This window comes from Callorhinchus milii, unplaced genomic scaffold (genome assembly GCF_018977255.1).
Source record: "Callorhinchus milii isolate IMCB2004 unplaced genomic scaffold, IMCB_Cmil_1.0 Scaffold3, whole genome shotgun sequence".
NCBI lineage: Eukaryota > Metazoa > Chordata > Chondrichthyes > Chimaeriformes > Callorhinchidae > Callorhinchus > Callorhinchus milii.
Genome location: NW_024704744.1, coordinates 31,718,382 through 31,730,783, shown reverse-complemented (window position 1 = coordinate 31,730,783; position 12,402 = coordinate 31,718,382). Strand labels below are relative to the sequence as shown.

The window sequence follows — 12,402 nt, the reverse complement described above, 5'->3', positions numbered from 1 at the left end:
AGCCCAATATTATATGTCGCCTCCTATATATAGAAGAGTGGCCAATTTAGGTTAGTGCTTTTGAAACTGTGTAAAGGTTTTCAAAGGGGTTTTTCAAGTTTAAATTTAAAAAAATTAAAATTAGGCACTCCCCCCCCCCCCCCCTCCCCAAACACTTATTTTCACGCACAGCCCAACCACAAAATCGCCCAATTGGGCGTGAAGCCGCCCAATATTGGACTATGAGACTTTGGTGCTGGTAAATGGGCGGGGCTGGCGGGTGGAACGTCATAAACGCGCGCCGGCGAGCTGACGTCAGCGAGCGAGCCCGGGTGGAGGTGACGGTTGGTGGCGGCGGTTTGAATTGGTGGCTGAGCGGCCGCTCCTGGCAGTATGAAGGTGGCGGTGTCGAAGGGCAGCATCACCTCAGCCATCAGGAAACACAGGCCGGGGCTGAGACTGAGCAGAGACATCCACACCATGGTGAGAGAGAGAGAGAGAATAGCACATCCTGGGAGAGAGAACAACAACAACAACAACAAGATGACATTTGTATGGCGCCTTTCACGTCGGGAGGACGTCCCAAGGCGCTGGACAGTGTACAGCATTTCAAACCCGAGCTGGGGGAGAAGGGAGGGGAAGGGGGTGACCGATGGCATGGTCGAAGAGAGGGATTTGAAGCGGGACTTGAAGGAGGCTAAGGAGGGGCCGAGAATAGCACAAAACACAAAATACTGCAGATGCTGGAAATCTGAAAGACAAACAGAAGTCGCTGGGAACGCTCAGCAGGTCAGGCAGCATCTATGGAGAAGGGAAAGTGAGTCAACGTTTCGGTCCACCGCCCTTCGTCAGAACGGAGAGAAGAGCACACCCTGGGAGAGAGAGAGGGAGAATAGCACATCCTGAGAAAGAGAGAGAGAGAATAGCACATCCTGAGAGAGAGAGAATAGCACATCCTGAGAGAGAGAGAGAGAGAATAGCACATCCTGAGAAAGAGAGAGAGAGAATAGCACATCCTGAGAGAGAGAGAATAGCACATCCTGAGAAAGAGAGAGAGAGAATAGCACATCCTGAGAAAGAGAGAGAGAGAATAGCACATCCTGAGAAAGAGAGAGAATAGCACATCCTGAGAGAGAGAGAATAGCACATCCTGAGAGAGAGAGAATAGCACATCCTGAGAAAGAGAGAGAGAGAATAGCACATCCTGAGAAAGAGAGAGAGAGAATAGCACATCCTGAGAGAGAGAGAATAGCACATCCTGAGAGAGAGAGAGAGAGAGAGAATAGCACATCCTGAGAAAGAGAGAGAGAGAATAGCACATCCTGAGAGAGAGAGAATAGCACATCCTGAGAGAGAGAGAGAGAGAATAGCACATCCTGAGAGAGAGAGAATAGCACATCCTGAGAGAGAGGGAGAATAGCACATCCTGGGACAGAGAGAGAGAGAATAACACAGCCTGGGGGAGGGAGAGAGAGAGAGAGAATAGCACATCCTGAGAGAGAGAGAGAGAGAATAGCACATCCTGAGAGAGAGAGAATAGCACATCCTGAGAGAGAGGGAGAATAGCACATCCTGGGACAGAGAGAGAGAGAATAACACAGCCTGGGGGAGGGAGAGAGAGAGAGAATAGCACATCCTGGGACAGAGAGAGAGAGAGAGAGAATAGCACATCCTGAGAGAGTGAGAGAGAAAATAGCACACGCTGAGAGAGAATAGCACACCCTAAGAGAGAATAACACACCCTGGGAGAGAGAGAGAGTAGCACATCCTGGGGGGGGAGGGAGAGAGAGAGAGAATAGCACACCCTGGGAGAGAGAGAGAGAGAATAGCACACCCTGGGAGAGAGAGAGAGAGAATAGCAATGACAACAACAAAGTTACACTTGTAAAGTGCCTTTCACGTCGGGAGGATGTCCCAAAACGCTGAACAGTCAAAGATCAGGACTCAAGCATGGGGGGCAGGATTGGGATGAGGGAGGGCAGAGTGGGTAGGAGGGCGGCTGAAGGCACGATCAAAAAGGAGGGTCTTGAGTCGCGCCTTGAAGGAGGCAAGAGAGGGAGCAAGGTGAAGGGATTGTGGGATGGAGTTCCAAAGAGTGGAGGCAGAGAGGCTGAAAGCCCGGCCGCCGATGGTAGGGCGGGTCGGGCGGGAAACGTGGAGCAGGCCAGAGCCTGCTGAGCAGAGGGAGTGGACAGGTTGATAGGAGGTCAACAGGTCAGAGATGTAGGAGGCGGCAACGTCAGGCAGGGCCTTGAAAGTGAGGGTGAGGATTTTGAATTCTATCCTTTAAGGGATGGGGAGCCAGTGGAGCCGGGCGAGGGTGGGGGTGATGGCATCATCGAGCCTTGTGCAGGTGAGGTTATGAGCTGCAGAGTTCTGGATGATCTGCAGCTTGTGGAGGGAAGAGTTGAGGCCGACAAGGAGGGTGCTTCCATAGTTGATCCTTGAGGTGTTGAATGCATGTATGAGAGTTTCAGCGGCCTGAGGGGTGAGGCAGTGGCGGAGTCGGGCAATGTTGTGGAGGTGGGGGAAGGCAGAGCGGGTCATGGCACGGATATGGAGGAGAAAGGACAGTTGAGATTCGAACGAGATGTCCAGGTTCCTAACTGGCTTGGTGAGATGAAGTGTGCAACCGTGGATACCGAGTCTGCCAGTGCCTGAGGTGCTGAGGCGCTGGCGTGAGCCAATCAGGAGGGACTCAGTCTTGCTGACATTCAGCTGTAGAAAGTTGGCCCTCATCCAGGACGTGATGTCAGTTGTCCTGGAATTGAGGGTGGAGGCAGAGAGATAGAGTTGAGAGTCATCTGTGTACATGTGGAAGTTGCCCCCATATCTGCGGATGATGTCACCAAGGGGGAACATGTAGAGGTTGAAGAGCAGAGGACTGAGGACAGAGCCCTGAGGAACACCGCACGAGACGGTGCGGGGGCTGGAGGAGAAACCGTTGGCGGAGATAAATTGGAGAGATAAGACCTGAACCATTCAAGATCAGAATCTTGAAGGTTGAGGTGAGTGGAAAAGTGATGGAGGAGGATGGAGTGGTCCAGCACACCCTGAAAGAGAGAGAGAGAGAACAGCACATCCTGAGAGAGAGAGACTGTGTGTATTACCACCTAATGTGAGGGAGAGAAACTGTACATTTCCCCCATCATGAGAGAGACTATATCAAACAAACAAAATTATATTTATATAGGCTTCTTTGACTTGAGAAAGACATTCCAAGGCAATATCAACAACTTGCATTTATATAGCACCCTTTACGTAGGATAACATCTCAGAGAGCTGTACTGTAGGGTGATCCGTGTTTTGTAAACCAAATCCTGGACATGCATATATTGAAAAAAAATTTGCCACAATTCCTGATGCTAGAAGCTTGTTGGATTAATGGCTGTATTTCTCTGATGAGTGTATCTATTTAAATTTGTTGCAGAACTCAAGACGGGGCAAATTTGGCCAGGGACGCAATACCTCATTTGGGTACTGTCCCTGGAAATCGGGGATATATGGTCACCCGTGTACAGTGGCGGAGGTTAGAGATTGAATAGTGGAGGCAGGGAGCAGGTGATCAGAAGCATGATCGAAGACATAGTTTTTGGGGTTGGATTTAAAGGACACAACACATCATCCAGGGACTGTCCCTAGAAATCGGGGACATGTGGTCACCCGACTGTACAGTGGCAGAGGTTGGAGTTTGAGCATGGGAGGGAGGGGCAGGTGACCATAGGCACAGTCGAAAAGATAGTTTTTGCAGTGGGATTTATGGATAGATAAAGGTAGAGCAAGGAGGTCGTTCCTGAGGGACACAGTAACTGAAGGTCGGCACTGATGGTGCTATTGGAGGGATCGGGGGATGTGTAGCAAGGCTCTATTAGCTGAGCAAAGGGGGTGGACAGAGGATCGGGATACAAATAGAGAGGCAGGGAGGTGCTACAACTGGAGCACTCTGGAACTCAGGAATACTCTCCCTCAATCCCTCCAGCTTGTCCCTCTCTCCCTCTTTTCAAGTCCCGCCTGAAAACCTTCCTCTTCGACCGTGCTTACCTCCCCTCCCACCCACCCCGGCTCGGAGTCAGGCTCTACCACTGTTAAGTGCTCTGAGACGCTATCCTGCGTGGAGGATGCTATATAAATGCAAGTTGTTGTTGTTGTACTAGAGTGTGAAGGCATGTGTATGTGAGGGTGAGAATCTTGAACTCGATCCATTTGGAGAGAAGCCAGTGGAGCCTGGTGATGTTTGGGGAGATGGATGCCTGGAGTTTGTTTGCGGGGATGGGGTGGCCGGAGTTTGTTTGCGGGGGGTGGGTGCCTGGAGTTTGTTTCCGTCGCCTTTGATACTATGGACCACTCAATTCTCCTCCACCGTCTCACCGTCTTGTGCGGTGTTCCTCAGGGCTCTGTCCTCAGCCCTCTGCTCTTCATCCTCTACATGCTCCCCCTTGGTGACATCATCCGCAGACATGGGGTAAATTTCCACATGTATGCGGATGACACCCAACTCTATCTCTCTGTTTGGGGGGGAATGGGTGCCCGCAGTTTGTTTGGGGGGGGGGATGGGTTTTGAATTAGTTGGACCTTGTGGATGGAACTAGGGAGTCCAGTACGGACGGCGTCTCGGAACACTCAGAGTGGATGAGGGTTTCAGCAGCAATTGATGAATTGCACAATCTCTCACACAATGTGATATGCAAAACATCTACATTGTGTGCAATCCATCATTTCTTGAGAGACTCATATTATCACATTGTGAGAGATACTGTTATCACATTGTGAGTGAGAGAGACACTGTTTATCATCAAATCATGAGAGTGTGTATATCATCGCATCACAAGAGTGAGACTGTGTATATTACCACACTAAGTGAGAGAGACTGCATTTATCACTCACATCATGAGACCGAGACTGCTGTTTTGCCCACATCATGGGAGACAATGAATATATATAGTGTGTGTGTGTGCGAGAGAGAGAAAGAGAGACTGTTTCACCCACATTATGAGGGTATTATCATCTACAATGTGTGTGCATTTGTATCAGAGAGAGAGAGTCTGTGTATATCATCCCATCTTGAAAGACTATATATCACCACATCCTGAGACTGTTTGTACCATCATACCATTAGAGAGAGAGATACTGTGTATATATCACATTGTGAGAGAGAGAGTGTTTATATCACCACATTTTAAAAGTTAGTGAGAAAGACACAATATCATCTACTCCTGAGAGATAGAAGCTGTATGTCATCCATATCATAGGAGAAAGTTTGGATCTCCTAGCAGATCAATTTCAAGGTCCATCCCTTTAGGCTCTAGCGCTTTGATCTCCTACTCACTTGTCTGCTCAGCCCTTCGTTCAACTAACTGAAGCTTGCTGTGTGTGTCCCATCTGCTCCATGTTGCCATCAGTGGCCGAGCCTTCAGATACTACGTCCCAAACTTCTGGAACTCCCTCCCTCTACACTACCATCTGGCAGCCTGTTTCTTGCCAAAAATTCAACCTGCAAGCCCTGACATAAAATCCACTTCAATCCGATGGTCACTTTTCCCTTGCTCAGCATCAAACCTGCCTTTGTAAAGTGCTCTGAGAGGTTATCCTATTTGAAGGACAGTAGAAATGCAAGCTGTTGTCCTTCTAATGAGATGTTAGACTGAGGTCCTGTGTTATGGTGGTGTTGAAGATCTGATGGCACTATTCAAAAAGAGAAGGGAGTTTCTCCTGATGTCCTAGCTAATAATCTCTCAGATGAAAAAGTGGTAATTATGTCTGTTTGTGAGAGATTGTTCTGTGTAAATTGGTTGCCCTGTGAAGTCTTTTGACATTATAAGAGCTATACCAAATGAAAGAATTGACTCAGCTATATTTTTGGCTCTGATTGATGTGGGGTGATGCAAGCTTTCCCACTGCTTGTCCAGCTTGGACCACCCTACCCTTTAGGGCTTTGGCTACCCGTTAGGGTTAACAGGAGCTGAGTGGGATGACTCCCTACCTCCAGTGACTACTCTGCCTTTCCAAGTCCTGCCGATGAGCCAGATTGGAATACTGCAGATCCTCCTGACTCAGGAACTGGACTACTGAGACCGCCATAGAGAGCTGGTTCGATTCTGACATTGCCAGTTCAGCTCCAAGGAGACCCTGCTTACCCCACCCCCACTCCCAGGAGGACAGGGAAGGTATTAGAAGCTAGGAACTACTTAATTCTGTAATGTGAAGACTGTTTGGTACAATAAGATCTAATAATAATAATAATGCTTGCGTTTGATATAGTCTCAAAATGCTTCACAGGAAATACTGCCTTATCAAGAACAACTGCTTTATATGATCTTCTCTTGGATCCATTCCTTTATGTGCTAGGAAGGAAGGGTATTATAAGTATTACATGACACAGAGGTGTAATATTGTCCTTGTGTAACTGATCAGCAATATAATAAAGCTTCCATTGAGCCCACACGGGGAAGAACTGTAGTCGTGATTAATTCAGTCCACTAAGGTAGATTTCTACTGTATATTTAAATAGATTTCCACCAGGCTAAAGTCCGAAATCAATTTTGTTCTTAGTGTAATTGGACCCTACTTTGAAAACAATTTACAATTTTAGCATTTGCAGGCGAATATGACTTGCTATTTTTAATTTTATTGTGTCTGAATTCTCAGAAAACTGATCAATATGTGATTTCACCATACATCTATAAAAAGACAGTCAGGGACACATACTGAGGATCAGACTTATTTACAGTCCCTGGAGTCTACCATTCTGGTTGAGTTTACTGGAATGCTGCTAAATGTTGAAGACTGTTTTGAGCAATTTGATTTCTTGGGCATTGTGCAGTTCCAAAGTGTGTTTGAGAAGTTCATTCACTGGTGATCACTCGTGTGTTAAATGAATAATTCAAAAAACATTCTGCACACTGATTTACGTCTGGTCAAGATATTTGAACAAGAGAATGTTGGATGAATTTCTAACAGTAAAATAAACTGCAGCTCTTTTGGAGATGGGAATGATCTATGCTTTATAGCAGCTTTCGGTACAGGAATGTCTTCAACCTAGGTGCTGTGCACTTGAATCCAGATTGCCATAAAATTAAAGCAGTTGCTGACTATAACCTATTCCATCATTTTCTGTTTAAATGTAATGCAAGGAAACTTGTGCATCTATTATATTAGTGCATGGATTCATATTCAATCCTTGGAACTTCTGCACTCTGCTTTTTCACACATTTTATTGTGTTAAGAACAAATGTCATACCCATTAACCCACTGAGTGCTAGCAGATCCAAAGGTTCCTGTTTCTGAATGCCAGCTGTTTCTGAATGTTTTCAGCATGTACTGGGATGCTGAGTAATTACATTAACAGTGTATAGTAATAAAGTTACTCAAACAGGATGAATAATTGTATCACTGTGGTGGCCACTTATATATATATATATATATAACATAATTTAAATTAAAAAATAAACATTATACATTTTTACCTCACACCTGCATCCATTCTTTCCTCCTATGGAATATAGTTCCACAGGCTTCCTTTTCCCTCAGATAACTCACTCAAGTAGCCCTTATCCATATATGAGCATGGTCAGTAATTACAGGCAGTTGTACTACAGGAATTGGAGTGGATGTTAGCAACTTTTGTGAGTCTTCTATAAAACAATGCTTGGATTTAGTGTTTTGTATTGTGATTGTTCGAATATCTCTCTGGAGCTGTTATAAGCAAATAAATAAGTGCCTCAAAGACATTTTCATGTCCTGTTGTTCGACCCATTATCACCGTCAAACAGCTTGCACTTCTATTTTAGCTTTCATGTAGGATGCATGTCTCATTAAAGTGTTTCATAATGACAATGGGGACCCCTGAATGGGCAGGAATGGGAATTTTAGATGTTGATCAAAGACATGGTGACATTTTGAAGAGGGTTTTGAGGGCACCAGATAGGGTCCAATTTGTAGGTTGTGTTCTATTTAATTTGAACACGATTCCCCTGATGGATAGTTCATCAAGATGATTGCAATGGATTTTTTCTAGTTTCTGGGTGTGTGAGGACGTTTCTGAGAAAGGACTGCCCCTAATCCCTCCAAATCCAATATTTGTGTTACAGATAGCACTTTCTAAATTAGTGCAATATATCATGGAAGCTGTGCTATTGCCAGGATTTGTATATAGCCTTAAGCTCACGGAAAGATAAATCCTAGACAAGCCTCATGAAATGAACTTGTGCATGATCCAGATTTGTTATTTTGACAACTTTGTTTAGAAATAATGGAGCTGCCTAATGGCTTAGAGGGTAATTCATACATTTGATATGATGCTGAGTTCTACAGACCAGGAAGGAATCCAAGGCAGATGCACAGTTAGCATATTCCACTTGGGAGTGGGATGGCCCCCTAAATTGATTTTACTGAACTAGTGCTGCAACCTGATGGAGTTGCTCCTTGGTCAAATATATGTAGCTCACTGGCATTCACTGTTTAGGTTTGTTCAAGCAAAATAAAAAAAAGTTTTGTCTTGGTACATACTATGTCAAGCTGGCTCAGTTGGTAGCATTCTGACCTCTGAATCAGAGGTTGTGGGTTCAAGCCCTACATTGGGACTTTGAACTCATGTTCACACTCCAATGCATTGTTGGAGGTGCCATCCTTCAGATGAGACTTAAACCAAGGCCCAATGTACTTGTTCAGAATGACATGAAAAATTCTATGGCTCTATTCAAAAAGGAGGGAGTTTTTCCTGGTGTCCTGACCAACCATCATCCAGTTTTAAAAAAATGGTCATTCACTTTATGGCTGTTTGTGGGACATTGCTGTGTGCAAATCAGCAGCCATGTTCGCCTACAAAATACACAGCAACTGCACTATGCAGTATATCTTGTGAATAGCTTTGGGACATCCTGCTGACATGAAAGGTGCTAAACCGAATGTAACTATTCTTATACGTTGTGTCATCCTCATAATTTTAGTTTGTAGTTCAATTTCTACTAAGTAATAATAACAATAATAATCTTTGCATTTGATATAGCGCTTTTCACATCGGGAGGACGTCCCAAAGCGCTTCACAGAATATACTGTAAAGTGAATTGACTGTACATTTGTGGGCGAACGCGGCAGCCAATTGCGCACAGCAATGTCCCACAAACAGTCGTGGATTGAAAATGACCAATTTTATTATTGTTTTGGAGGGATTATTATTAGGCGTGTGGAGTAAGGAAACTTGCCCAAGGTTTCGCCCTGCCGGGAATTGAACTCGGGTGTCTCGCTTGCAAAGCGAGTGCTCTAACCACTGAGCTACAGGACTCCGGAGTAGAAATCTTGGCTGATTGTTTCATACGTTATTTGCTTCAGAAATCTTATTGAATTTTGTTTGTTGGTTGATTGGAAGGGAATATTAACAAATCACATTGGATTAACATTAAATCTGTAGATTAGTTATACTTTCAATGCATTAATCTGAGTGACATCCCAAAACCATCTCAGACAGTTCTTTCAGAATTGAATTGAATCAATCAAGTAACTGCAGTGTAAATGTATTACGAAAGGTGATACAAATCGAACATTGAAAAGAAGTTAACCCATGTTCAGTGTCGGGTAGTAAAACTCATCACGTGCAAATCCACATTTTTTTTTAACCAAATCCCAGATCAGGCTATTTTTAAAGGAAATTATTGTGATTCTGAATGTCTTCAAAATGGAATGTCGTCGCCATTTGATGATTATCGAATCGTCTGCCGTCTTCACCTACAAAATGCACAGTCACTACACTTTACAGTGTATTTTTTGTTCTGGGTCATACTAACGATTAAATTTGTTTTCGCATTATCCCTGTCTCCACCCTCTCCTCATTTGATAGCTTCTTGAATGATGAATAATAATCCCTCCAAAAAAACAAAACAATAATAAATTGGTCATTTTCAATCCATGACTGTTTGTGGGACATTGCTGTGTACAATTAGCTGCCGCGTTCGCCCACAAATATACAGTCAATTCACTTTACAGTATATTCTGTGAAGCGCTTTGGGACGTCTAGAAGACGTGAAAAGCGCTATATCAAATGCAAGGATTATTATTATTGAAATGATTGAATGATTCTGATCAAGAAGTTGTTTTACACTTACTTTTTTCTTCCTATAGTGGTTGATAGTCCTGACTGAAAAAAAAATCCATGTCAATTTTGTTTTGCATTCTAGATACATTTGAATTGTCTCATGTTCTTTCGTCGCCTGGCAATAGAAGCTAGGGACAAAGCTGTTGAATCAAAGTGTTCACTGATTCAGCCGAACCATGTAATGCAAGTGGCAAAGGTAAATCTGACCTCTATTTACATTGGAATCATTAAAGTTTTACTTTTGTATTAGAATAAATCATAAACATCTTGAGCATTGCATTGCAATAGACATGGGAAAGGTGATCATTGAGTTTTCAGTCGGTAATACAGCATGATGAATGTTGTTTAAACTATTTCGGACATAGTTACCAAACCATTAAGCCAAGGGGGAGGGTCACTTCCAAAGGCAATCTTTACAATGGATGGAAAACTATGATATTTCATAACTGATTCAACACAATATTATTACATTAAATCTCTTTTAAAAGATCACAATTTTTACCCCTTGGAGCCTAAATGGAGTTGTTACACTCTGCTGAAGCTGCACACTTGGTAATGTCTTTTTTACAACTGGCATTTACATAGTGGCTTTTGGAAAGGAAAACTTCGTAAAATAACTTTACAGAGACTGGGTGAAAACCCCAACAAGAGGGTTGGGTAAGGGGAAAGTAACTAAAAGCAGGGTTGAAAAGATCGTTTTTAGTAGGGGTTTTGAAAGCAGAGGAGGATGTTAGGTGGAGGGAATTTGGGAGCTTTCCAAAGAGTAGGGTGGAGTGGCTGAAAGGGGAAGAGATTGAGATTTAGGCAAAGGCACTTTTTCCCTGCCTTGTAGTAAGCAAAATGTAGACCCCAAATGCTTTTTTCAGCTTATTTTCTCCAAATTCTTTTCAATAAACATAAAATTGGAGAACAGTTTAGGTTAAAATAGCAGTTTTTCTAACAAAAATATTACCTATGATGCTTGTGTATGCATGCATTCAGATTGCAATAGTCCTTTGATATTTATCCAAAGAATAAAATTTATACTTGTTAAAATATTTGTTGTGACCTGCTGCATTATAATTAATATGACAACCTGTTCTTAGATCATTGTGTACAAAGCATCATGATAGCTCGTAAAACACACAGAATACTTTCAGTAGTTGAATATGGTTCTGTTTTCAATTTACAGACTGTCCTAAAGAAGAGCAGAGGCTAAACAGAAGAAAGATGCAGCGCTGCATTATAAAGAACACTTTAATGTCTGTTATTAACTCATTATTAACTGAATTATTTGGTTATGTTTAACAACATCAGATGAGATACTCTTGTCAGTTTAATGTATGTTTAAATTTCTTGTTTTTGAGATATTTCTTTGTTATTTTCCTTTGATCACAATGGCTTAGAGATATCCAACACAACAATGAGTATTCTGTGTACTTAATGTAAAGCATTTGGGTTTTACCAGAATAGTAGTTCTTGATTTTAGTTTTCTTTAGGGCTTGTGGAACATGAAGAATTCATATTTCAGGCTGATAAGATCCCTGGAAGAACTAACTATTCAAATTCCTGTTTCTGTGGGGTAATACAGTACTAAAAATGATTAAAGGGCATGCATTTGGAGTTTTGTTTTACTTGGCTGTAAATAAAATTTGCTGTATGTACAACTACACGTTTTTGATTTGCGTTGAATGTCAGATAAAAAGCCCGAAATTCAATCTAGATATCCAGTTTTTGCTATTACCTTTTCATTGATTTATACACTACGGTTTACATTTATTTAGTCTTTCATATCAAGAGGACATCTTAAAGCACTTGATCTCCCTATATACCTCTTTTCAATCATGGTGGCCTCCTGTGTGACTGCTTAATAATGTGAGAGAATTGAGAGGAAAAGGAAGTATAATGAAAGATACAATTTGCTAATTTGAATTAAGCAAGTTCAATTTCTTATCCCTTTCCTACAACAACTTCTTACACTTGTGTAGAGTTTTTCATGTTGGAAAACATCACAGCAGTTTTCTGAATCATAAGTATTCTTGCATTTGATATAATGCCTAGAACACTCAAAACATCTCCAAGCACTTTGAGGAAATTGCTATCAAGTGTACAATAAGTACAAATATATAGCAGCCAATTTTTTGCCTGGCAAAAAAAGTTAACCCAATCATGAGGTGATGGCCAATTTATTTAGAAGAATATTGGTCAGGATACTGGCAGTACCTTTTATTTTTTGTCATAGGATATCAAACGCAAGGATTATTATCTTTCATGTTCAACAGAACAGGTTTAACATCTGAAAGATTGCACTTTAAGGTCAGCTTAGACTGAGTTAAATGTCCTGAAATAGAATTTGA

The 12,402-nt window shown here is 42.6% G+C and overlaps 1 protein-coding gene across 1 annotated transcript; it reads left to right on the top strand.

The window, feature by feature from the left end:
• The first annotated feature begins 274 nt into the window (after window positions 1-274).
• LOC103182302 (centromere protein W) lies at window positions 275-11,712 on the top strand. The gene is made up of 3 exons (XM_007899264.2): window positions 275-462; window positions 10,149-10,262; window positions 11,238-11,712. Exons 1-3 carry the CDS (start codon window positions 373-375, stop codon window positions 11,262-11,264), a joined length of 231 nt encoding a protein of 76 aa, XP_007897455.1. The 5' UTR covers window positions 275-372; the 3' UTR covers window positions 11,265-11,712.
• The last annotated feature ends 690 nt before the right edge of the window (window positions 11,713-12,402 follow it).